This window comes from Poeciliopsis prolifica, unplaced genomic scaffold (assembly GCF_027474105.1).
Source record: "Poeciliopsis prolifica strain line A6 unplaced genomic scaffold, Auburn_PproV2 SCAFFOLD031, whole genome shotgun sequence".
NCBI lineage: Eukaryota > Metazoa > Chordata > Actinopteri > Cyprinodontiformes > Poeciliidae > Poeciliopsis > Poeciliopsis prolifica.
In genome coordinates, this window is record NW_026562406.1 from 3,822,974 (window position 1) to 3,850,289 (window position 27,316).

Genomic DNA, 27,316 nt, shown 5'->3' on the forward strand with positions numbered 1-27,316 from the left:
GTAATCATTTTCTTACCCTGAGGAAAGAAGGGAATCCAAGGCCATGATATCCGACAGCAAAGTACTCGGGCTGCGGCCGCATGGCGTGCATTATTTGCTCGTAGAACTTGGCTTGTTTTTTCTGCGATGACAAAAGGCGTTGAGACAGCATGATGTAATTAAGTGTGTTGCAAATATGTCAGCGGTTGCAAATTGAAAAAGAAGAAGAAACAATTACAGTAGAGCTGAAAAGAAGAGCGCTCTTTGTCCTTGTAGGCGGTTTTAGGTCTATGTCTTCAGTGGGTTTTTTGTTTTTTTTTGCAAAAGAATCACTTTTACATCAAAATTTGAATTCTTTTTAACTTTAGAATCTTGGACGCTTTAATTGCCGCCCGCCCGCTCTTACCAGCAGCTCGCTCAGCTCCATGAAGTCAAACATGTGGATCTCGTGCATCTTGGCCAGCTGCTTGCCGAGCTCGATGGCCTTCTCCCACATCTGACAAGACAGGGGATGTGCTCAATTAACGGGGGGGGGGAGGAACCATAAAACACCAGCTTAGAAAGCCGGAGCGCAACACAGACTGCCACCTGCCTCCAGCTGAACGGTTAATAAATGGCTGGCCGTTACGACACGGCATGTTGCGGCAGGAGTCTGGGCTGACGCAAGCTTACTTGTGGGTTTCGCCATGCGACCACAGACTAAGCTGAGGTTATTTTGTCATGCCGAGGAGTTACCTTGCCCTTGTCCAAGTAGCATATGATCTCCTGGAAGAGCCTCTCCTTGAGCTCCTGTTGGGTCCAAACGTGCTCTCCGTCCCGAGGGATCAGATGAGGGGCGCACGGTTTGTCTGACCACTGCAGGAGCCGAAACAGAAAAGCACAGAAAAACTGGTTGAGTTTAAATGCCGGAAGGAAAATAAATCCCCCCAAAAAAAGATTTCTAGGAGTCTGGAGGGTGACAGACCTCCAGGAGTTCAGCGTGTAGCAGCAGTGTGTAGGCGGCCTCCGTGTAGTTTTCGCAATCCAGATGCAAATCTCGCAGCTTGTACAGATAGCTGGTTAAGAGAACAGAGAAGTTAGAGGCAGGCGAGGGTAAAAACGAACGTCGCCACCGATTCCTTCCGACTCACCGGATATAAATGTCCTCCCTCTTCTTTTCTTTGTAGAAATTCTACAGGAAAAAGAACAATTGAATTAGAAACAGTCTCTTAACCTCTTGGAAATAATTAAATGAGTGATGTCAAAAGGGGTTGTTCGAGGTCAGAGGATTGTGATGGAAAATCTCTTATGGAACATGATGGAATATTGCATTGTGCATTATTTCTCAACGGAAGCCATTAACTTTAATATTAAATATGTTCTTGTCATTTTTTTTTTCTAAGAGTCAAGAAAAAGAAAAGTATTTACGAAGTTTTAAATTTACTTGTTTTGTTTTTAAGCCAGAATAAAGGATTGGAATTTGCAGTATAATTAAAATGTTTTCGTACCTTTTTAAAAAAAAAACTTTATATGAAAATAAAAAATCATAAATCCTCTATTGTCATTGTGCAAGAAAATGCAATGAAATATATATTTAAAAAATAGCATCTCTCGAATAGCGGACAAGAACAAAAGCGAACTTTTACGGTGTTAAAATAAAGTAATTCTCAAAACCATCCTAGCAGCTGAAACGGATGTTACTTTATGATCCACTAAAAGCTCGTCACATTTCCACTGGGTGGTTATTTCTACACAAACATTATTATCAACCACCTGGGAAATCAATCTCTTTCCGAACATGGTTACCCCGCTAATGTGTACATGCAGTTTCAAACAGGAAGATGCCTAATACCTTTTTCTTCTTCCAGTGTTTCATACTAACATTTATAATAATCTGTGGAAATGGAGTCTAATACAAACATGGGGAACAGTTTAAAAATTCACAAAATTTTGTTTCCGTTTTAAGACGAGAGTTGTTCAGACTCCTCCTGAAGCAGCCGTTAGCGTCAGCCTCCGGGACAAACTGATCTGGGTTTCTAATAAAAGAAGCTGCCAAGAGAGCAATCTGCAGCGTGTAAGATGGTTTCAAACAGAACCTGACAGTAACCGGCCCTTCAGCCCCTTCCAGTGGGAGCAGGCTGAAGGCTCACCAGCACGTTGACGGTGCAGCTCATGCGGTGCTCTGGACTCTCGTCGTGCGTGATGGTGCGGTACGCCAGCAGTTTCTCCAGCAGGCTGCTCAGCAGCAGAGCCAGCTCCTCTCCGGACTGGGCCAGGTATCTGTGTCGTCTGCAGTGCTCCAACAATCTGAACAAGCAAACACCGGTCCACCGAGAAACTCAGGAAGTTGTGTGGCAAACCGATTCAAAATCACATTTGCTGTGCAGCTCGCCATAAATTTAATGAAGTTGCTTTGGCTTTGCATTGACACGGTGTACTTCAAAGACGTCGACGTCTCGCTGAGAGAGAAATGCTTTTTTGCTCTGATCCTCCGCCTTACATTTTCTCCAAGAGGACTTTGTACTGCTCATCTCCTCGACCTCCTTCGACTTCCTGATCCAATTTTGTTATGAGTTCGTTCTCAAACTGCAAAGAAAAGTGGGGAATCAGAGGGACGCGTTCGCACAAATAAAATAATGCATTTCTCTCTTGAACTTGGATCCCAGGCAGTTGCAATTCCCTGCATCTACTCTTCCTGGGATTCAACATAAACACTAAAAAAAAAACTTCAAAATAAACTACGAAAGTAAACAAATACAGGATAGAGGGCATAGATTTAAAAAGAAATGAATAGAATGATAGTGAAAAATATGATATTCACTTCAATAGGTCAAGCAACTCATACAAACAATCAATATGACACAATAAGAATAATTCAGTATAGTTGTTTTTCTAGGAAATACTTGTGAAATTCATTCTTCTGATGCATCTCCAATATAATTTCAGGTAAGGTGAACATAACTCTATATGAGCTCAACATATTTAAATCTACCTAGTTTGATAATCATGAACATTAGTACTAAGGCTGGACAATAAACCAATTGTGATAGATACATGATCAATATCAATAGGTATTGACAGAATATTCAATATTCAAAATATTCACTGAACCGCACAGCATTCTGGGAGATGTAGGCAGACGAAAGGATTTAGCCGCAGTGAGCTAAGCAACAATCTGTTGAGTAACTTGCGCAGCAGCAGTTTCAGGTTTCGCCACTGAGCCTCATCACTGTTTGAAAATGTTTTGAAAACCAATGACGTGACAAAAAAATAAAAATAAATAAAAAGAACTATGGACAAGCTGGTGATATGAAATGCTCGTATCATGATACGTTTTTCAGGCACATCATCCAACCCCAATTAGCACTAAAAAACAATATACAAGTATGCATAATCTCTGGTTGTTCTCGTGTTTCTCATTATACCATTTCAAATATAAACCTGAATTAAACTCTGAACCAGGGAAACTTAATATGCATTTATCCCCCTTGCCCAGAAAGAACTCAGATTCATGCAGAGTTTTACCGTTTCAAAAGTGCGCGCCGAGCTGAAGTTGTGCTCGCACTGCATCATATCGAAGAAGATGGGAATGGTATCCTTCCTGAGCTCCGGCTCCGGCACCAGGGTGACCTCCAGAATGGGGCCGACCATGGAGGGGATAAACTTCATTTTGTGCGGGCCTGAGGGACGGAAAATATTATCGCGCAGAAATATTACAGCACGACTTGAGAAGGCAATATGCTGCCTCTTCACGTCTCGACAAACAGAGGAGGAATCTAATAATGTGCCCGAGAAACCACCACCACCACCGCCGACAACAACAGCGGCGGCGGCACATTTTCTGAAACTGGACAATAAAAAAATATTGTCTTGTTATTCCCCTCACGTCGCAGGCGGCCCCCCCTGACAAGCCGTGTGGCGACAACGGCGTTTTCAGAAGGACAAAAAGCTCACCGATGTTGTACCACATGTCTCTGATTCTGAATCCCATGTTCTTCCTCATGTCTCCATATCTGAAACACAGATCAGATCAAGCAGTTCGACAAACCTCCCGTCTTCTGGGTACAAATTAAGACACATTTACTGGTAGTAAAAATAACTAAAAAGCCTTAAAAATCTGTCTGATGAACCACTTCTGTGTAGATTGGTCTACTGGTTTTGGAGCATCATCTTGTTGAAATGCCCAGCGATGCCCCATGAGACATTTGCTTAAAGAGATAATCAGATTTTTATTGAACATTTCTCTATTTCTCCCAATAAAGCAAGGGGCCCACAGCATCACAGAGACATCACTGTGCTTCAGAGCAGCATACACACGCACATCCATGACAGTGGATGCTAGAATCTCACGGGCAATGTTTTTCCAAAGTATAATTTCTGACAAGGACAATCTTTGAGATGGATCATTATTTTAATATTATTGAGTGAAAAGTGGAATAGTGTACTTTTGTTCTGTAGTCTCTTATTTATTTATTTTTTTCATTTTTGCTGCTCTCATCTTGTGCTGTTCGCTTCCTTCTATGACGATGGAAATTTCCCACATTTAACACCAAGAGTGAATCAGCTCAAAAACAAATCAAAATAAAAATAGATATTGAATTTAGTGCAGTTTTGAGACAATAATTAACAATAAACTATTGCTAATTATTGCAATAATTGAGATTTAACTCCATAATCCACGGAGGATCATTAAAACACTGAGCTACAGTGAAAACCTTTCTCTTCTGCCACGGCTCGAGCGCAGAGCCTTTTTTACAGGTAGGAGGAGAAATAAGAGGAGATCAAATGGCGAGATAGTGGGTACAAATTGGCGAAGAAGCAAACTAACCCGGAGCTGTTGGTAGCATCTCATTGTTGCCATGGAGACCTCAAGGTGCCACTTTTTGCTGCGGTCCCCAGAGAGTGAACTTTTCTCAGATGTTTCCATCATGCTGCACATGGTGGCAGGATAAATGCGGGCCCTCGTTTAGCTACGTTTGTCACAGTTCTGGGTTTGTTTTGTTCATATAGTTGCGACTTTAGATACAAAAGCAAGTTTAAGCTCGAGTGTATTGTCTTTTTGTCGTTTGAATGTCGGATCAGAGCTGCGTTACTTGGATGGCGAGTTCTCTTGTCTCTCCCGTCTTGAAGAGAAAAGAGCCTGTGGTTTTTACTCAGGGAATGAGGGACTAATGGATCACTGATCAACACTAATGAAAAATGCTTCAGCTACATTTACTTTGAAGGTAGTTTGTTAACAGTTTTAAGGGTTTTTCCATATTTTTACCAGGGGAACCAAGAATTGTGATCAGCACTGAAGCCATTACAGATTACGTGTAAAAACATCTCACTTGTTCAGGATCTTAGTTCGTTTTTCCTGGGAGAAAGATTCCAGCTGCAGCGTCTTGTGAGTGAGGAAGGCCACGGTCAAATGAAAGTAATTATTCCAGAGCTGCAGCGAATGAAAACAGAAAAAGACACAAGCTTTCAAAAATATTGACACTGCCTAGCACCAAACCCTGATCTGCATTTCGGAAGCGGTCCGCTCTGCTAAAGGGAAGCGGCGCGGACCTGCAGCTCAAAGTGCGCCGGGTCCAGGAAAAGCTTGTTGAGCACGTCTGAGTACTGGTTGATGGCCCTCAGGAAGACCTGCATCTGCACCAGGTTCATCACCATCCAGTCGGCAGGGAACACGTTCCCCATGAGGTCCTTAAACATGATGAACGTCTCCATCAGGAAGTCCTAAAAAGAAAAAACATCGCAGGGTTCTGGGTGAGGAGGATAAAATCTTTACTGCAAACGCATCAGTTCTGTCTCTTAAAAGAAACGCATTGAGTAACACTGGAGGGATCAAAAACCAAACACACACGAGGTAAATCAGCTGCAGCGCTCTTGACCGCCACTCACACACGCTCCGCCCGCTCCACCCTACCTCCACATTTTAGTTTAATAGAGGTCCAGGAACATCCTGATTCTGTCAGTTTAATCAAGTGCATGAAATGTCTGTAATCAATATTCCCTTAAGGAGCAGTAAGTGGCCGGGTTGTTTTATTGCCCGTTATTGATGGGATGCTCTGGGACACGATGTAGCCAACGGCGGAGGAGCCGAGACACTTACAATGATATCCTGTCTCGTTTTGAAGGTGCTGATGTAGTGGGTGTAATGCATGTCATCCATTTGCTTCAGGATGGCCGTCATGCAGGCGAGATAGTGGCCCTGCCAAAACAAGTGACAGCTATTACTCAGCGGATCTCTGCGGAAAATCCCCTCCTCAAAAGGCAGCGCTTGCACAACAAAAGGCCCGCGTCGCGCTAATTTGCCGCATTGCTAGTTTTTTGTTTTTTTTATTATTCGGAGGAGTGTGGCGCGCCTTACGATGAGCGGCGAGGCTCGGTCCATGCTGATGACAGTCCGGTTGACCCTGCGAAGGAGACGCTCCATTATCTGCTGGATGTGGAGTCGGGTCGGACCCTGCACAGAGAGCGAGAGAGAGAAGAGAAACGCTTATCAGCCGAAACATGTCAGGGTCAAAAGGGCCACTGCAAACCAAACATCAGTGCATTTTATTGTGATTGTTGTGTGATAAGCAAATCTAAATTAGATCAGAACCGGGAGGGTACAGGGTCAGAGGCGGCGTGTGTTGCAAATTCAAATCTGCAGACCTCAGTGGGCGTTAAGAGTCCGGCCTCCCTTTGCAGAGGCAAAGTTTGGTTAAATTACAGTTTCAAGACCTTTTGGGATTCGTTTCTGCCAGCGCCACACAAGTAGAGACGGATATCTTTGTTCGCTCTTTGCTAAAAAGGTCAAGTTCAGTTAAGCTGCACGGAGGGGGGCTGTGAAATGTATTTTTATACCTCACTTGGATTCACGTCTAAACTTTGACTGGTTGGTTTTAACACATTAATATATCAGCTCTCAATAACTTTGTTGCATTTTCTGCCTTTTTCAAGCCAGGCTGAAGCTAGCGCTTATTTTAGTAATTGATTGTTCCATCCACTGTTCTGATTAATCGGATAATAAAACTGGCAAATTGTGTGAATTTTTCATGTCATCACTTAAGCCTTTCTTATACAACATCAGAAATACATTGATAGATGCAAATAAATACCTAATTATATTTAGTTTAGATTTTTTCTAGCATCACTACAATGTGGAGTTGATCTGTTGACTATATGTTGGATGAACAAATTAGTAAGAGCATGCTATGCTTGTTTTTGTGCGTTTGTGTGTAAGAGCTTTTTTTTTTGTTTTTGTGCGTTTTATTTTTTTCTACGGAAGTTAAAACTTTGCCATTTGATGAGTTCTTAGTTTAAATTTTTCATTTTTTCTATCCTTACTAGGAAATGTGTATTTTCATGCAGTTGTGGCTTAAATACTGCTCTGACTGTGTTATTCTTTCAGAATATGGCCGTTTGAGTCTACAGACTCAATTGACTATTATTTGGCAATTATTTCAATGATTAATTAACTCTCGTTTCAAGCACAAACATCGTATTCTTCTAGGATTGTTCCATTTTATCTCCATTCATCTTTCAGACAGATGCCAAAGAAAGCATCCCCACAGAATGATGCTGCTCTTACCATGTCGTCACATGTTTATTCTGTTTTTGCATCATGCATTGAATGCTGACGTTTAAAGCTTGGGACAGTGTTTCATAACCTTTATCTGCTGTGTTTCTTGGCAAACATAATGGTAACTAATGTTCTATAAAAAGCTTCTTCAGGCATCTGCCGTTCTGGATTCTATTTAAGGGAATCGGAGTAAAAGTGGGCTGAACTGAAATGGCTGCTGTGTTTTTTCTGATTTTTATTTTTGATAGTTTACACGACTTTGAGTTGGTTTATCATAAAACAGAATAGAAATTTCAGCAGTAGGACCAATCGAAAGATCACGTCTGCACCCAGAAGGAGTAAAATAATAGAGGGAATTTTGAGAATTATCAGCAACTTTATTTCAAAAAATTATTTTCTTTTTTCTATATTTCTAATCAAAGATATGTCCAATAAAAGACATTTTAACGCTGAGATTTCAATCTGTCCTGGTGAGCAGAAAACGTTCGTCTCAATCTCAGCAGGGTGCCGATTAAACAGTCATGATATTTATAATACAATGTAGAAACTAATCTCCCTCATATGTTTGCAGCAGCTCAGAGAGCCGACTTCAGCAGCTACAACTTGATGCAGAAGTTCTCTGAAACCTTTTCATTTCTTTAAGCGCGTTTTCATTTCTCATGCTCAGACAACATTTCAATCGGGTCTTAGTCTGGATTTTGACTGAAGTTACGGCGACACTGTGACTCGGGGTTGTTTTTTTTTTTTCAGCCGTTCTTTTGTAGATTCTCTGCTGCACTTTTGGGATCACAGTCCTGTCGCCTGACCCAGTTTCGGAAAAGCCTCCATTGTCGCACAGATGGCCTCGCATTTCGCTCCAGAAAACTTTGATGCCCTGGACTGTGTCTCTGGCTGCAAGGTGCCCGGGTCCTGCGGCGGGAAATTGGGTCCAAATCATTAACTCCTCGTCACCTTCACAGACGAGGAGCTTACTGCCGACACGCCGTTTGTTTTTAGACACACGTGGCCCTCGTTTCGGTCCTATTTATGTGCAGAATGTTTTTTTTGTCCCATTTGTGTTGTCGACTGGTTCAGATTCAACTACACAAATGTACACTTTCAGTTTTCTTTATGGAGAAAAGAGGCTTTTCTTCTGGCAGCCGCTACACACGTTCCAGCTTCTTTTTTCCCACATTTAATATGCCGAGTCTTGATGCAGTTCATTTGCAGCTCTTTGGCTTTTTCCCTGGGAATTTTCACTATATATTGCACGATCTGACCATGGGGTAAAATTTGCCTGCTTTAGTAGGATGGACCGTCACATTGATTCAAAATGGACCAAGTATTTCCCAGAAAGACCGACATGTTTTTGATTTTTTTTTTTTGAACTGTCTTTCCTCTTTAAACTTGGATTCTCACAAACCTAAACATTGTGAAACGGGGAAGTACCAGTCTCATTAAAAGTGTGTTTGATCAACATTCTCTGCTCTGAATGCAGAAATAAGCCAAATCCTCCATGGCATTTTAAGTAGTTTTTTATATTTTTGTTTACTTTAAAGGGCCGGTACGACGAATTTTTGTGGCACATTGTGTCATTTTATAGCACAATCAAGGGACTACGATACCTTCACTAGTTATGAACATGCTGTATAAAACAAAACTTATCTTAATTTTACTTTGCATCAAAGCGGTCTCTGATGCCTTGAAATTGGCCTCCGTCTCTTTAAGAACCTCCTGCCCTTTCTGTCACTAGTCATCACAACAAGCATGTTGGCCATTGATGTCGTATCCAAGCGCTCTTTGGAGCAGAGCAGATGTGCAGTTCCACCAGGTTTTAGCTAACCGTTGCTGCCGCTAGTCCAGAGGAGCAGTGTGAGGGGGGGTTAAGGAAGGCTGTGAGGCTCTGTGAGGCTCTGTGAGGCTGGGGACTCGGCCAGGGACTCGGCCAGGGACCGAAGCTCCACAGCGAAGCTTTGGGTAAGCAGGCGGCGCATTGGTTGCCACAGGATATTCAAGGATTCTCCCGAATCAGTCCAGGCATGTTTTCGATGAGGGAATGGGTTTGGGTTATGTGAACCACATGACAGAGCTCAAAAAAGTTGATTTTGCAAAGCACTCCCCTTTAACAGATAATTCATCGATTTCATTTCTGATCTCATTTTATGTTTGAACTTGGTCAGGCTGCTTGTAATGACCTGTGTGTTGCCTTGTGCCCTTCAGTTTTACAATTATCTTTTTTTTTGTTATCTTAACTGCTTCCGTAAACCAAATTTCCCTCTGTGGGACATTAAAGGTCTGAACTGTATTGAAGTAGCATAGAACAGCACAGAAGATGTTATTTACACATAGAAACAATACAGAAACCGTAAGACCAATATATCAGCAGCATCTCCAATGTCACATTATAAAATAAATAGAAAGCCAAAAGAAAAAGGAAAAACAAAAAGAGTCAAAAACTACACAAATTAATAAGAAGCAATCGAAATCACACGTCATTTGAAATTAGCATTATTTTTAAACGTTTTCTAAAAGACTGAGTATTACTAGTGGATTGAAGAGCTGGTGGCAGGTTATTCCAAAGAGAGGACCCTCTATAATTAAGTGTCCTTTGCTTAATTACTGTTCAGATGCAACAGTGCATTTTTGAAAAATCTGAATAATAAGAGGGGGAAAGGAATAATTAGGAAAAACATTTTGGTAAACCACTTAGAAATCAGTAGCTAAATGAACATACTTCTACATAGAGACATAATAAAAGGTCACATAAGTAGTCAAGGCCTTATGTTTTATAAAAATAAAAAACATAAAAAGTTTATTTAAAAAAATCATTTTGAATTATTGTAATCTTATAGAGATATGACTGACATGTATCTCCCCAAACACTACGGAAACACATTAGACTTTAATATATCAAGCCATGATATAATGTTAACATACAAGACGGTTAATAAAACAGACGCTACAAAAAGTAGGTTTTACCGTCTTTCTTTTTACAAGTTCATGATGTCGTCTCCGAGTTATTTCCTCATCATCGACAAGAACTCGTCAGAATTTAGTTGGAGGCTCTTGGCTGGTTAAGAGGCTCAGCAGACGCTTCACTTCTTTAAAAGTTTCTAGGTTGGACTTAGTTTTTCTCAGAACTAAAGAAAAAAAATCTACTCTTCTTCATAGATAAATACATACATTTTCAGCTTAAATGAATAAAGCGGCGTAATATGTTGTTTTTTTACAAAATCGTGTTTATTTGAAATTCTCAAGGCTTCCTGCTTTGATTGCTCACCCTCTTATCCAAATATATCTCAAATCCCCTTGAAGACAAACCTCTCTTATGGTTACCATTCAAAGTGTTGCAAGCCGCAGCCTTAATGAATAGTGGCTCTGCATCATCAGCTTTTCCCTTCAATAAAGCATGCTTCAACTCATGCTATGTACAGATAAGCAAGAACCAAATAAATGTTCCTTTGCATTTAGACGATTCGAGAGGCTCTTATCGTGTTTGTCTCTTTGATGCTTCTGGTTCATTTCACTCTGCGGCAAAAAATAAATAAATAAATAAAATAAAATTACTATTCAGCTGCGACTCTGGATTCTTGCCGGGCAGCTGGGATATCTAATCCCTTCCAGCGTGCTCGGGGTTTGCCTACAGGCCTCCTTCCCAGCGGAACTTTTCCTGGATAACCTCTGAAGAGAAGATGAATCGTCTCTGCGGGACAACAACGGTTTTTCCTCTCGTGTCCCCGCGGACGTCTGAGTGCCTTGGCCCCGGTTCACGCGGCGCAGTCAGACGCCGCGAGGATTAAACCCACTTTGGCCAGCGATATTCAGCACAACAATCCCGCTACGTGCCGTGAATTCATCTGCACCCAGACGTGTAAGGAGCCTTAAAAATGAATTAGGTTTTTATTGCCGTTGCTCAGATGAAAGTTCAATCTTTCATCTGAGTCCAATTATTTTGCATTTATTTTGAACTAAAATCACCGGTGGCATAATTATTAATGCCTTTTTTTCTGCCTCGCTCCCTTCAGCTTAAAAAACAGGTGTTTTTACTTGATTTAGGTCTGAGGACTGAGACCTAAGTCTGATGAGAATTTGATTTTGTTAGTTTTGGCCTTACGTTTTGATTTGATATACACTTCAATTTTTCTTAAGTTTTCTATCAGATATGCATTTTCAAAATGTTGCGATGCCAAGCAGGTTTCCAGGGCTTTCTGAGCCCACAGCATCACAGATCCTCCACTGTACTGAACTTTCAACAGGCAATGTCCAAATTTCATCCTTTGTTTAATTTCTGTTCATTTGTACTGGTCTGCTTTGCATCCCCAGAAACAAAACCAAACATGGGGGGGAAAAAACAGCAGCATTCAGCTTCTATGCACCACAAATCTGGAACAACCTTCCAGAAAACTGCAAAACAGCCGAAACACTGAGTTGCTTTAAATCAAGTCTGAAAACCCTCCTGTTTATAGCTGCTTTTCAACCATAATAAGTGGCACATTGACAGAAATATCTGACCATGTATTGACAATACATGACAAAATGTAACTTCTGTTACTAGTTTTTCAATTGTGTTTAATTTTTTAAATGTTTTTCTGATGTAAATCACTTTAAACTGTCTTGTTGCTGAAATGTACCATGCAAATAAATTTGACTGAATGTTGATGAAGACCTTGATCTTAATTTCATCTGACTAACAACACTAACAACAAAAACATAGTTTCAGTCGAAGTCAAGAATTTTGCATATTTACGTTTTCGACGGAAGGACTAACAAGTTGTGTAGGGTTTGGCATCATGGTCAAATATCCAAAGTGACGCATAGAACGCATAGACGGTGTCTAAAGATTGTTCCAGAACTCATGATGCTCCGGCTGATCCTACTCACCATGGCTGACCATGCTTTCTGCAGCATCGGACGTTTTAAAAATCAGCGATTGACCAGAAAACTGCAATGTTCCTTTCAATCATCCACACCAGGGAAACTAAAAAAACTAAAGTAGCCTCTCTCCAATTTGTACACTTAAAGCGTCTTCCATAATTTATGCTTCTGTATGTTGCTTTTGAAACTACTTACCACATCTTTGCGGTCCAGGGTGTCCAGCACGGTGCTGAGCAGCTGGACGCAGGCTTCATAGTCAGGTTTACTCGAGTGGTCATCCAGCTGCCCGCTCAGCTGGTCGTTGACAAGCGGCAGGAGTACGTCGCGACAATCTGGAGCCAAAAAGAAAAGACAGCATTTTCAGAATCAAACCTTAAACTTATACTCGAGTTCTTCCGTCCCTCTCATTCATTCTGTTTGAAATGCCAGTATGTGTGTTTGGAGTTTCAACAACAACAACAACAAAAACCTTACCTGGTTGCTTGAAAAGGTCGCTCTCAATGATTTTACACATGCAGCCCAGTTTCTGACGCACAAACTGGGAGTCGGGGATGCTCTCGATGAACTTTGAAAGGAGAACGCTGCAAAGAAGACGAAAACGGAGGAACAAGGCTGCTGTGACAATCACAATGCAAATCCATTCCACCACTTGTGATTATAGTCGGTGAGAGCTAATGAGGAGCACACACAGGACACTCCTGATTTTACAGTGCCGAGAATTAGAGAAACACCTTTACTCTGAAGTAAGCATAATCAATTGCGCTGAGACAGGCAATTACCATTTCCTGTGGCGCAAAACCCTCTGGAGAGTTACCTGAGCTCCACGGGATCAAACACAGTCTGGATGTCATTAATGATGCTGGGGAGGTATTTCAATATTGCCCCCTGCAACAACAACAACAAAAAAGAAAGCATCAGACTGGAGCTTGGGGAGGGTTTTCTCTTTTTTTTGTTTTGTTCTCTAGTAAAACAAACGGCGCCTTCCCTCCATTTACTGAAAGCGCCAACAGGGAGTTGTCTTTATATTGCTGTCAGTCGCACGACTTTTCAATAACAGCCTTAAGAGCACCAGGTGCTTTCAGATGGATAACTGAATTCTTCACGCAGGAGTCAAAAACAGACAGAAAATAAGCATAAACTGCACACTTTACCTTTATCTTCACTCCCTCGTCCAGAGGTCTGTCCATAAGCGTGTTGAAAGACAAGAAAAGCAAACGTATGGAGGTGGAGAAAGCGCCCGGATCTTCGCTGTTCTCGGGAAATCTTAAAAAAAAAAAAACAATAACAAAAAAAATAGACTTTTCTTTCAGAATGCAGACTACATTTCAGAAAGCCCTCCTTCATAAAAATATTTCAATGCAAAGAGATTTCATGCCCCACGTACCTGAAGGAGAGGACTCTGGACTGCACAATAAACCTGAACAGATACTTGAGGGCTTTGAGTGCTGTGTAGAGCCGTTCTGTCAGGGAGGGCTCCTCAGGATGGCCCACATAGTAGTTTAGCACTTTGGTTAGCTTCCTGAGAAAAACGAAGAAGCCTGCCATTTGGGGGTTTTCTGCTTCTTTGAAGGAGTGAAACACAAAAAGAAAACCTTGTGCAGGTGAACTCACCTATAAGCCAAAGTGGCGCTGAAGTGTTTGCTGATGTACGTTTCCAGGACGGGATTAAAATGCTGGAATTTGATGTCCCCAATAAGTGTGATTATGAATACCTGGTGATAAACAGAAAGACGGTAAAAAAAATAAAAATAAAATCTGTCTTTTATGTACACCATCCTCCGCAGTCAAGGCCATCTTGTGTAAAAATGTCTGAAGGATCTTAAATTTATCTTTAATCTGTTCCGCTCAATTTTACACAGAAAATATACTGCAGTTCCTTTTCCAGGGTTGGGGTTAATCACAAAAAGCTAAATTGATGGCTCATTTTCAGTTTTCTGGGAAGATGCTCACCATTTTTATTTAATAAGTCTGCAGCATCACGGATGCTCCACCATAAACATAAAAACTCTGGGCAGAAAGACGTTTTGCACATTATTTCAGTTTTCTTGGCGAATATGTCCAAGTAGAATTATGCAAACTTTCAAGCTTTCAAAACTCAACTAATAACGTAACAGGCAAAAATGTAACACCTGTCAACAACATAATCTGAACTGTTTCATGCACTAAAGTTAATAACAGTGACTTTGCAAAATTTGCTGTGTTTTTTGAGCCAATGACAACATTTAGTAATTTAGCAAATGACTGCATAACAAATTGAGGTCACATGACCAGGGTTGTCACATGACCAGGGTTCTCTATCTAGATTTTGTTTGGCAAAATAATTCTTAATTTGGCGCCAGAACTTTTGATGAGTGCTGCGTATTACAAACCACTGAATAAATGAAAATACGATTGTCAAATATGTAAATATAAATAGTATGTTTTCAAGAGGCACAGTCCTAGTTATGAAATATTACTATTGACTGAGGTTAACACATCTTTAAATAACTTTTTTGTTAACTTATTACATTGTTGGTAAAATGTTATTGCCTGAGAAACATACATTTAACTAAGTTAAATGTAGGTTAAACCTAAATGTAGGTTAAACCTACTTTTTAGTACTTAAGTGGTACATTTAATACTCAAGTATTAAATGTACTTAAGTACTTAAGTCTTACATTTAACATGACTCGTGCTATCGGTTGCTACGTCCCAAAAACTGTTAGCATAGCAGCGATTGTTTCAACTGTTGTTAATTTTGTTTCAACAAAATAATTTTGAATAAATGTGTGTACTTTAAAGCTTGTGTATTCAACCATTTTTAGTTTAAAATCATGTTAGATTTATACAATTTTTTTATTATTCTTTTAAAGCGTAGAGGTGCCAATAAGTCTGGAGGTTGATTTTAGGTCTAGTGTTCACTCCTCTTCTGATATGAAAGAGGGGAAATAATTCAAACAGGGTCTGACTTCTTTTTTCCATTAAGGGTAACGGTTTGCTGGAGAAGTGGGGGGTAATGTGATGAAGCAAGCGCACTCTCTGCTTTTCTTTGAATCGCCAAATTTGCAGCTGCAGCCAACAGGCAGGACATGATATCATTTAAATATGGAGCTGACAACAACCATTTTCTGGCTTTTTCTTCTTGGAGGCATTCAACTGTTTACATGAAAAATGCAGGAAAATTGCTATGCAAGATTTAGGGTGGGAAAAAAAGGCTGAAAGAGAAGCTTAAATCCACATCGCTTTGTAGGAATAAGACAGCGGCTTTCTGAGGTCGTAGGAAGAATCTGTTTTTGATGCCTTACACTTTAGCCTTAAATCTTTGTAAGAGGCAGAAGGAAAACAAATCTGCATACTTCAACTAACAGCTAGAAGTTTTTCTCTGCATCTCCAAAAAGGACTAACCAGGGCGTCAAACACCAAAGAGTCGTAGGTTTCTTTTTCTGAAGTCTCCATCATGATGTTGAACAGAGCATCGAGAGTGTCCTGGAGAAACTGGTGACAAAACAGGAAAATGTTAACACAAATGCCATCCAACAGAGCAGCAAACTGTTTTTATTTAAGCACATGCAAGAAATCACTTTAACAATCTCCCCTCCTTCCACTTCCATGAGCCTTTGCAAGATTTGGTCCAGATCCTGGGAATTAGACCTCCAGTTCAACAGACCCAGCAGATCCACTGCAGAATAAATAAATAAATAAAAAAATAAAAACACATCAGCAGTCAAACGGGCATTCATAGGACCTTGAAATAGTTGAGTTTTTATAATACAGCAGCATAATTTCTAGCTAATTTAATATATAAATATAAAACAAGTGATATGCTGCAAGTTCTAAGGTTTTATGACCTAATGTGAATAAATATAATACGTGTTCAAGTTACGTTTCTATTGATTGCAGTTGGAATGACGTTCTAAGAAAAACTTTAGGGTAGGAATAATGAAAAAAGCCACTTTGTCTAAATCACAAATGACTTAGAATATATATGAATTATGCTCATTACATTAATATCAAATCGACACACTGTCCAGTATAGCTAATTAATTGTTTGTTGTTGCTCATTTTGATCAAGATTATCCTTTTCAAAGTCATGTTTCCCTTCCACTCAACATTCCATTATTATGCCTAAATGTAAGACTCTTTCATTGCTTATTTCCCCTAATTATGAAAAGAGACGATGGTTCTGAACAAGTGTTATGAATGCAGTCTTTCATGATTACACAGGTTTAAACATTTCTGGATTAAAAATCACTTTTATTGATCTTGTATTGTTGTTTTTTGTTTTGTTTTTTTGCTTTTTTTGAGAAAAGAGTGTTTTTATTGGCTGTAAGCTAATATAATCAAAACTAACAGAAAATCACCAGGAAAATTTCACATAGTTTCACTTATTGAATTTGATTATAAAAATGATCTAATTTGATTATATAATATGCAATAATTTATCCAATTATTAATTTTTTATTCTGATTTTTTGGGTTTTTTTTTTTTTCTTCTTCAGCCACCTGGCACTAATTTAGGAATTATTCAGGCACCAAGTTTTTAATCGACTAAATCATGATGCTTTTCTCACACCTTCTGTAAGGATTTTTGGAGGAGTTTTTCTACCTCAGTTAATTAATTTTTTTTTCAGACTTGTCACTCTTTCTGTGCTCCATTTGTCAGCTCTGTTAATTTTTAAAGCACAATACAACCTGGTATAAAAATTTATGACAGAACAAAATCTAAAGGGAAACTTTGAGAGATTATCATAATGAAGAACTGCAAGTGAGAAAGTCTCCTTATTTACATTTTTTCTCATCTGCTCTAATAGAAAAAAAATTATTTATTTTCATAATTTTTTTCAAAAGCATGAAAACTATTTGCTATTCCAGCAGCAGGATTAAGCTTTCTCTCCGCCACCAGTCAGTCACACTTCTCTGGAAACCTAAGGACAGTGAGTTACCCCTGCTGTGCATGTTCACGATGTAAAACTGACAACATGCGTCTGCAGCGCAGAATCATTAAAGAATGACTATAAAATACAGGAGAAATGCAACATATGTGTTTTCTAAACAAATTTCAAGATCTTTAATGGTGTTTTCAGAGACCAAATGTAGGTTTTGAAAGATATGCTGAACGTTTTAGAAAGATCATAAATTAAATGATCCTCTCTCGACTGCGTTAATTAACTGCCGTCTATAATTGTGACAAAACATCCAAAAGAAAAGAAATCTGCAGGAGAGCACACACTATTTGCCAGAACCGTATATTTAACATTTTTCTCTTCCTGAGTTTCACCGCTGCTTGAAAAAGCATTTTCAGCTTCAATCATTTACGTCCCGGTCTAACTTCTCTTGTCCTCCTTCAATCCTGCACAGCCGAAGGTCACCTGTTACAAATTCAATTACGCTAACTCTGTTAAACGTCGGAAATTTAAATACAAATTTAATTAAACCTGCAGCTGGTAACATCGTCGCGTCAGCGTATTATTAGCAACTCACATCGTTTTGTTGGCATTTTAAAGAGATCTGTATGGCGGTCGCAGCTTCTCTTGCTGTCCTTTACAGAATGTCTGAAGGTCATGTGGGCTGGTTACTGGTTACTGTTACTGGTTTTGTGAAGTAGATGGGGTTTAAAAATAAGAAAATAAAAAAAAGAGTGTAAAGCACTCAAGCTTTCCATTATATTGTTACCATGGCTTTTAGTAAAATGCTTGAGAAAGTGCATTTGTGTTTTCTCTGCCTACATAGAGCACAGTCATGAAACAGTGTCCCTCCTCCACCTGTTGCTGCACAAATCTGTCTAAAAAATAGGCTATGAAGATTTTCCTTTGCTTGCAAAAATCAAAAAAGTTATTTTTTGCATCTCCTACTTTGTCATAACTCCAACATTTTCCAGCGAGGACATGGCAAATTCAGGCAAAGTATTGCACAAATACAAAAACTGAATGGAAATAATAATAAAAGCAAATCTAAGACCTAACTAAATATTGACATGATTAAAAGTTTAAGACCTTTTATTAGACCTGCTTGCATTTATAAGACCTGCTTGCATTTATAAAGACCTGTCCAAGTTATCCCGCCATAAACAAATTACAAAAATAAATTGTAAGCCCACATTTATTTCTGTCAATTCCTGTCAATTACCACCGAGCCATTTCAACACAGGTAAAATTAGAAATAAGCCCGGCCGTACCATTCTGGGTGAGTTTAGTGGAGCAGGTGAGCGTCGCGATCTGGAAGCTGTCTTTAGTCACTGGAATTACCCCTGAATGGTGGAACGGCTTCATGGTTTGCCTCTGAATCTGCTCCACTTCGGCCAAGGTGGCCGGCAGGCTGAGATAAACCTTTGCATCGTCTGCCTTTTTCACATCAACCTAAAAAAAATTTAAAAATTCACGACAGAGGGGGGATGAATAATGAAACACATTGATCGATGGAGATGTAATCTTATATTTATTGACTAAAAGAGAGGCCCGCACATAATCCACCTGCCAACGGGCAGCTATTCATGACACCTCGTTGCATAATTAGGATAATCATGCTTATCTTTTATGCTCTGTGAATTTATGATGCAAACACTCGAGCGCCATCCTGGAGAGCTACCTTGTAGACGAAAAGCTCATGCCTGCCATCTTTCAGCGTGGTCCCGTCTCCTCTCATTAGCTTGACATACGCCATGCCAAAGGGCTTCTCTGATTTGTCCCTGGCTGAAGGATACACAGTAGCATGAGACAGGAAGGAGCAGATTCACCTGCAGCTTTGCTTAACATGGTGGCAGGATCTGCCACAGGAAAAAAAACAAAACACAAGAGTAACTCACAGTCCTGGGAGGATCTGTGTCGGAACATCACCCTCAGGTGGCAGCGGCACACGTCTTCAATGGGAATTGTCACCTTGCAACAACGTGGGGAGAGAACAATAGACAGAAAGGTGTCAGATTGGTATGACGGGTCCATTAAACACATGTTTTCTCTCAAGAATTATTTGGCTACACGGAGGAATCCCAAAAAAATTAATTAAAGCAAGCAAAAGCAAACAGGGAACATGAAGTGCAGTATCAGCTGTATTTGTTGCCACATGTCCTAAAGATTTGGGAAAATTCAATGTTTTATTGTAGTGGAATAATATCACACTGAAAAATATAAAAAATTATATGATATCTTTAATATTTGAGTCATTCACACGTCATGGGGGGGAGGGCAACAATCCCATGTTGAGGAATCACAATTTTTTTGGCGCAGTTATCAGTAGTCTGAAAAACTCCCATCAAAAATCTAATTTACATACATTTTTTAAATTCATATTTAAATTTACACTATAACATGATCAAAGTTCCTGAGAAATACCAAAGAGTAATCCATTTGTTTCTGTTCCTATTACGCATAAATATCACATCGCACTGAGGCCAATTTCTTTTGCCCCTGGCTTGTCCGCTGACCCATATTTATGCTGCAACCATGGATCATAGTAAGGATGGCAAGGGAGATAGGAAAAATCTCCAAAGCTCAGTAAAACCTACTGCCAAGTAGGAAGGAATGGCATCTGAATTTAATTTTTTGTTGTCGCTTCATACACGTATAATAAGATTCCGTCTTGGATATGTGATTCTGGGTCCGTTTTTAGAGTGCAAAACATCAGGAACTCGTTGAAATATTAGGGCATTTTCAAAAAGAAATCTAGATAACTACCAGCAGTTACGACTCAATAATGACTCAAAACATTCATAGATGTGAGGACAGCATAGGAGACGAGAGCAAAAGAGAGGATCCATCGTTGGAAAGATCCCTCTCTGTCTGCTTCTTCTTAATATTTGATCAAATATCCTTAAATTAAGGGTTTCCCCACAATATTTTAAACGTGGGGATCGTACGATAAAAGATTAATTTCATTTGGAGGCTTATTAAACCTCTTTAATAGGAGTGCTGATAAATCTGATCTGCATTTATGAGCAGTCACTCTGTGTGACGGGTGCAGAGCCGGTCCTGACGGATGGGCTTACCTTCACCGTTTCATTCCAACATGGCTGCTTCACCTGGTAGTAAATGACAGACTTGTACTCCGTTATGCCGTCATAACCGGCCCCAGGAAATATCGCTTTCTGGCGAAAGTTGGAAAAAGGAGAGGAACACTATCAGAGCTTTTTCTGGTGCTGCGTTTGATATCCATCTGCTTTGACCAAAAAAATAAAATTATGTATTTATGACAGAAATATATGCACATAATAAATATAAAAATTCTGAATCATAGAAGGGACATAAACCTGCTGGGGGGGAGAAATATTAGCACAGAAAAGTGCATATACTAGCAGTTCATTCAGACTGAAATATTGGGTTATTCATTCCCTGTTTCCATCGTCTGGTGAAATACAAACTTACCATCACTACAGTAAGTGAGGATATCTGAGGTAGGAGCCCTGAGTCATTAATCTTGGAACTATATGGTCATGAAATAAAAATAAACGAAGCTTCTCACATAATGACGGATCCATATCGGACATAAACCATCAGACGCACCAACTATTAACTAGATATTACAGGAATTCCTATATGGTCATTATGATTGGAGAGAAAAAGCAAAAAAAATAAAAAATACAAAAAAAAACTGGATACAAATTTGTTCTGCAATAAAAACACTGACAGTGCATAGCAGAAGTATTCAACTCCTGCGAAAATGTTCTCATGTCACATCAATGAACTTCAGTGTATTTTATTGGGGTTTAAGTGATAAACAGAGGAAAAGTAATGCATCATTTTAAAATGCAAGGGAAAGGAGACATGGTTTCAATAAAAAACTGGACAGTGTGGCCTTTGTGATGAGCTAACACATGGCAAAGCCACAATTTGCTGAAGTCACTGGACGTCCAGAAACAGACATTTTCTCCCTGTCTGCTGTGCAAAACACTTCAAAATCTCAGCCAGACTGGACGGGAGATACAATTTTCCACTTAAATAGCAGGGAGAGCTCTGGGATCTATCACACTGGTCCAAAATCGAAGAAAAAATTTTAGATAGACGGGATTTTGAGAAGTGGACTCTGTTTACCACTTTAAACTGTAGAAGCTGTAACCTGGCACATGGTGTGCTTTGGCGTATACTGAGAATAACTTTTTTTTAAATACATATATTTTTACATAAAACTATGTAAAAATATGTCATCACAGTGTAACATGAGAAAGAATGTGAAAAGATTGAGATCGTCTGGCTTCTCCCAGTGACACCATCACTGTAACGCTCCTGATCGAAAACAAGCAGAGCCAGGAGGAGGGTCTTAGTGCTGTCAATCAACCTTGCATACATGCTGCTAAATGTGCTAACGACAGAGAAGCAACTTAACGATTCAGGAAAACTGTTTATCTGCTGTCAGCAGCGGTCATGCTAACTAGCTTGACCAGCGGTGGCAGGCTCTGCTTTCAGGAAGAAGCTGTAGCATATCAGAGGGTACATACATGCGTGCTTGCCAGCACAAAGACCCTTTTCCTGGCTCTGACTGTTTCTGATTGAGCTACATACAGCAGCTGTAAGGTGCATACCTGGTTGCATGCCTTTCTTCACCTATATGCATATGTCATGTATCAGAAACTCCCAAATAGAAACTTCGGTCTACTAGAAAAACGTAAACACAGCAATTTCTTGTAAGAGGAGATGGACAAAGGCACAGAGAAAAAAGGCCTCACTTGAAATAAAAACGAAAAATGTCGACGCAGACGTTTTACCTGCATCGGATTGCCTTCATCGTCATGCACGCTGAGAATGACCTCCACGTTTTTCGGGGTCTTCTTTTTGCCTCGGTCAAACTCTCCCTGAAGCAGGGTTACGTAAATGTCATTCCTAACATTTCCTGGAGAAGGAACAAGAGGAGATCATTAGGTGGACGGGCCTGGCATTCGCAGCACGCCCGCACCTCTGCGCCAGACTCAAACGAGCGCGATCAGAGCGAACACGGAGCAGTGCCCAGCAACAAAGGCTTTAAATCCCACCTGGGAGGATGATTTCTGGGAAGCCCATTTTCCTGACGATCGCCGTGCTGCGGTCTACTAAGTGGGGGAAGTCCTTCCTGACTTGAGCGAGGTCTCCCGGGAGGAGCTTCAGGGTCACAAACAGCCCTGGCGGACGGCATGTAAAGAAATTCAATGAGGCAGACACCAAAAGGGTACGTTTCACAGATCCCTCACACTGATTTCAACTTTACTCCAAAACAAAAGGGTTCATTTAGAGCGGCCCTCGAGAAAGAAAGAGAAAAAAGGAAAACCACAGGGGAGAGCCCTCGTCTGCCATCGCTCCGCCTCACCCTGGCCTTTATGATTGACCTCCCGCGTGGCAATGACTTTGTTGAAGACAGCCGTGAGCGGCTCATTCTCTCCTATGACTCTGGAAGGGATGAGCGGAGACATGATGATCTGCCTCTGGCGGATGTAGGTCTCCATGGCGATCCTGGGGGAGACATTTCGGAATGAGGAAAACAACTAAATCAGCCGCCGCCGACTCCGACAGGTGACAAAGAAATGGACGGCAGAGACTCTCAGACATCGAGAGGCTCTCTCTTTCTGCTGACAAGGTGTGCCATTATGCTTCCAAACATGTCATTTACCGCAGCTCTTATGCAAAAGAGAAATGCTAAACATCTCAGAGCTGCTGAAGAGATGTGAAGCTGCTTATGACTAAAATAAACAATTTGCAATTGGCTGCATCTCATATTAAAAATCACTCAGTTGCATTTGCAATAATTAGAAAAGCTGCAAAATTCAATAATCCGTATTAAACGCTAAATGTAGAATCCAGCGTCACACCATCCAATCTTACGTATCCATTTGGATTTAACTATTTGTCTAATTAGTGAAATCTCCGGTGAACTTTGAGTGAGAACCTTAGTTCAGAGTTGATAAAGTGAGGTCAATGTTATATAATTCTGTTGACATTTTTTTCCATTTGCGGCCAATCCACGCTTCCAAAGTCAATTCCAGTCATAAAAACGTCCCAGCGGTTTATGCTGTTATGATTTTATTTATTTTTTGTCACATTCGCAGTGATCAGGTATTTCCAATATAGAAATAGATAACTATTAACAGAAATTGGGTTTGGTGTCCCACCAAAAAACTTCCTGAGAGAAACATACACTGATAACACATAATGTATCAAAGTACTGCGTTCAGTCAGCGTGACTGAAACATTGGAAGCAAAGGCTGTCTAATGAGGGACAGAACAGCATTTGCGTAAGATTACTATAATGTTTATGCTTTTTGAAATGTTTTATTTTTCTAACTTGCAGTTACTCCAAGTGAAAAATCGTTCCATTCTCAATACATTCTTCACTCATTGGTGTGTACCACCTACAGTCTCCATTTCCTCAATCGTTGTTCTTGAGATCAGAGTCGCTAGAGGAATTTCACTTTGTTTTTGGCACTTTTATTCCTACAGCACAAACAAACATATATGCTAAATGAAGAGAAAGAAAGATATTAATAAGGACAAGTTATTAATTATGGCTTCTGTCAATCTAATTTTACTACCTAAAATCATCAGATGGCATTTATGTTTATTAAAACTGCAGCGATTCCCCATAATCTGTAGTCAAACTCTGAGCACAAACATCCAGTACCGAACCAGCTAATCTTGGTTATCAACTTGGATTTGGACATTTGTCTGATTGGCCATGTACTCAGTGTCCTTTTGAACGAGAAGCTTAGGGGCGAGTCATCGAATGGTGGATATTTGGCTCACTCCAATTATCAAAATGAAATGTTTTATGAACTGTGAAATGAAGAGGCCACACATTCGCTCGTCGCCATCACCGTCTGTGAACAAGATCATAGAACCGTCCGATGATGCATTCACTGCTCACTTTATCCTGGTTCACTGGTTGATGTGTCTTTGTTACATCTTAGATTGGATGTAAAATAAATGAATGTAATCCAACTAATGTTAAGCAATGCTTACCGTGTTATAACCCAGACAAATAAAAAGAAGAAAAAAAAAAAAAACACAAACAAGCAATTATCCATACGCAGGGGAAAAGGCGAAAAGCATTGTACTGAATTAACGAAATGAAAACAGGAAAGCAAAAACATGCAGGGCGGGCGTTTACATGCCAAGAGGCTTTTATGTACTGCAAGAGCTGTCAGATCCAGGTTGGATAAAATCCTGTGTGTTTACAGATCCTTCCTCATTACTGTACAATCTCCCATTGTGTGTGTGTGTGGCTTTTTTTTTGTGTGCATAAATATTTAGCAGGTGAGCAGTTCAGCTCTTCATTATGTCTGAGGACATTTTACAAGCTACACTGAATCCAATTCTCGTGGGGCTGTCGTTCAGGTGTGTTTGTGCAATGAGCAACGTAGAATAATCAACACCTAAAAATCTTCCGGCAAGGAGAAATGGACCTAAATTTGGGATTCAGTAAGAACGGAAAACTTAAAAAAAAAAAAGTATTTTTAGAAGGTTAAAGCATATTTGAAATGACTAAGCTCTTAAGCCATGGTTATCAAAAAAAAAGCCCAGAAACCAAAGGTTTGGTTGTAAATCCCAACAAGGTCGTACAAATATGTTTGGAGAAGAAAAGGAACTAAAAAGAAGTCGACATAAACTACAATGAACACCTTACTCTAAAAGGTTGTTCAGAAATGCAATCGACTTGTAATGTCTAGCAGTTGGAAAGGCTGGATGGATCAGGCGGATGGACTCATGTTTGCACAAAGAGTTTGACGATTAACTAGTTGGATCATTTCAGGTCAGAAATCAAGTCTTCAAGCACAAACTTGTGCAGCCGTCTGCAGCACGTTTTTTTAAAAAAAGCAAGACGGCGCAACACTGTTTCTACGAAGGCACTTGACCAATCAGCCAGCTGGGTAAAAGCCTCAAAAACAACAGATCTACCTATGGAGTTTGTGAACTTCTTCAGAAGCATAAAGTTTAAAAACATAAAGGGAAAAGTTCACCTCTTAGAGCAGGACAGCTGGACAAAAAAAAATAAAAAATACAACTCAAGAAAGAAATCCAGTTAGTAGAGAAAAGAGAGGCTATATTGGGTACTTAACATTTTTTAGATGTCTAAAATGTTCATTAGTTCACCCTGAGGAGTTCATTTGTTCGATTTTCTCTGACTAAATTAGTAAGAAGGAATTTCTTTAGTCTTGTATTTATTTGAGAGAAATGATGCATCCTGAAAGTATCCAAGGAATTGTGCACTCACATATCCTTCCTCTGAGAATGTTAATGGTCACATTTCCTTTGCTAAACATTTAATCTTCAGGTGTATCGACGCCTAGAATTGAAATAAAACGTTCCTAATGAATGTGCACACAGCGTTATTTGCAACACTGCAGATGTAACGCTTTGCTGAAATATTCATACCCATCAAGCCTCATAGTTTGTCAGGTTACAACCACAAATTTGAAATTATTCTATAGTGACTTTATGCTAGACCAACACAAAGCAGTGCAAATCTGTGACCTGGATGAAGCACAACAGTTTTCAAACGTTTCTGCAAGTAAAAAACTACCTCCTCGATTTACAACTGCAGGACATTGGGGGATGAAAACTTCTGCCAGTATTGTGAATCTAAAGACTGAAATTCTTCTAGCATGCAGACTTGCAAAAGAGTTTGATTTTGGTCAGGAATTAATAAAGGATTCCACTTTGACGCTAAACCATCCCAGTGTCGCTCTTAGCGTCTGCTTCCTTCTCTTTGGTGATAAAACGCATCCCCGCATCATGATGCTGTACATGTACTACATGTTGCAGAGGAGATGCCGTTTTTGGGATGACGTTTTCTCGTGAGGATGGTGTGCAGGTAGGCAAAAACTTTACACTGTGGTCTATCCTTACAGGAGTTTTTACGCTCGCTTATGGTTGCTTTTGGCTTTTCCAAGATGGAGTTAATGCACTACAGCGGGGATGGGAACAGATTTGCAGAATAATTTATAACGTCACAAATTTTCCGATTCACTGATGTTCTGTCAAACAACAGAATCCAAGAATGATGTAATTTTACCTCTTAATCTTGGTGATTCATGTGCATGGAAACTTTATTTTTTCTTTAGAGCAAAATTATTAATTAAAATCTTCTTATAATGAAAAATGTAAAGTCCAACACAATATATTAATCTATTTTATAACCAAGCTTTAATATTAAATAGGACATCAAATAACTGATTTTTACTAAAAAATGTGTCTTTGATGCACCTAAATCCTCTTTCAATTTGTTAAACTTGCCAGCATGAAGCAAAATTATTAGCTTAATCAAAGTAAGCATTATACAACATTTTCACTTAACTCTGGAAACTTGGGGTGAATTTTTTTTTCTACATTTCCTTACATATGAAGATCTGCTTCCAAGATGGAGTTAATGCACTAAATGGGAACATCCCTGCTTCAGTTTTCTCCATTTTTAGTTGCTATTATAAGAAAGGATCCGAGATCAAATGTACCAAACTGTCTTTACTTGCATGCAACCCTCTGAAGAACGCTTCAGTTTGGCAGCGGAGAAAAATTCAACACATGTAACATTTAAAACAATTCCCCAAGTCTAAAACAGAGGGGCGGACTCTCCATTGGTCCGAGATGCTTGGTTCATCTTGTGGGCATCGTTTTATAGAGGCACACCTACCGTCAACATCTGGTCAAACTATGCTTTTCATCCCCTTGTTGAGTCACTGGAACACGCCAAAGTCTCATTTTATTTGTTTGGGTGTGTGTTTCATTTTAAAAGTTTGCTCAAAATTTGCAAGCCAATCGGATGGAATTACATTTGCAGTGTTCCCTAAACCTGCATAAATCTCACCGGTTTTCTGCGTGACCAAGTGTTTTTGGTCTAGTTTCTATGGAAAATATTCTAGTACACTTGAAATAAGACTAAAACTGACTTACAAGTAAGTTTTTAGCAAGATGAAGAAGCATGTTTTAAGTCAATAATTCTTTAATATTGATGAAAAAGTTCTAGTTCCACTGCCAGATTATTTCATTTACAAAAAAATATATATTTTTTTCCCATATTAAAA

General features: G+C 39.7%; 1 protein-coding gene across 1 annotated transcript in view; it reads right to left on the reverse strand.

Annotated features, from left to right (window-relative positions):
* dock5 (dedicator of cytokinesis 5) overlaps positions 1–27,316 on the reverse strand; it is a 63,854-nt gene that overhangs the window by 13,683 nt on the left and 22,855 nt on the right. Inside the window, exons 12-39 of the mRNA XM_055050843.1 lie at positions 22,612–22,754; positions 22,301–22,426; positions 22,037–22,161; positions 20,324–20,422; positions 19,145–19,217; positions 18,928–19,031; positions 18,518–18,698; positions 15,925–16,022; positions 15,749–15,838; positions 13,976–14,076; positions 13,749–13,883; positions 13,516–13,627; positions 13,179–13,249; positions 12,839–12,945; positions 12,560–12,696; positions 6,314–6,409; positions 6,056–6,154; positions 5,509–5,679; positions 5,289–5,389; positions 3,913–3,971; positions 3,484–3,638; positions 2,459–2,544; positions 2,109–2,265; positions 1,110–1,150; positions 944–1,034; positions 715–834; positions 386–475; positions 17–121 (exon numbers count right to left, since the gene is read on the reverse strand). Of these exons, the coding sequence (XP_054906818.1) occupies positions 17–121; positions 386–475; positions 715–834; positions 944–1,034; positions 1,110–1,150; positions 2,109–2,265; positions 2,459–2,544; positions 3,484–3,638; positions 3,913–3,971; positions 5,289–5,389; positions 5,509–5,679; positions 6,056–6,154; positions 6,314–6,409; positions 12,560–12,696; positions 12,839–12,945; positions 13,179–13,249; positions 13,516–13,627; positions 13,749–13,883; positions 13,976–14,076; positions 15,749–15,838; positions 15,925–16,022; positions 18,518–18,698; positions 18,928–19,031; positions 19,145–19,217; positions 20,324–20,422; positions 22,037–22,161; positions 22,301–22,426; positions 22,612–22,754 (3,073 nt within the window). The remainder of the gene's footprint in view (positions 1–16; positions 122–385; positions 476–714; positions 835–943; positions 1,035–1,109; positions 1,151–2,108; positions 2,266–2,458; positions 2,545–3,483; positions 3,639–3,912; positions 3,972–5,288; positions 5,390–5,508; positions 5,680–6,055; positions 6,155–6,313; positions 6,410–12,559; positions 12,697–12,838; positions 12,946–13,178; positions 13,250–13,515; positions 13,628–13,748; positions 13,884–13,975; positions 14,077–15,748; positions 15,839–15,924; positions 16,023–18,517; positions 18,699–18,927; positions 19,032–19,144; positions 19,218–20,323; positions 20,423–22,036; positions 22,162–22,300; positions 22,427–22,611; positions 22,755–27,316) is intronic.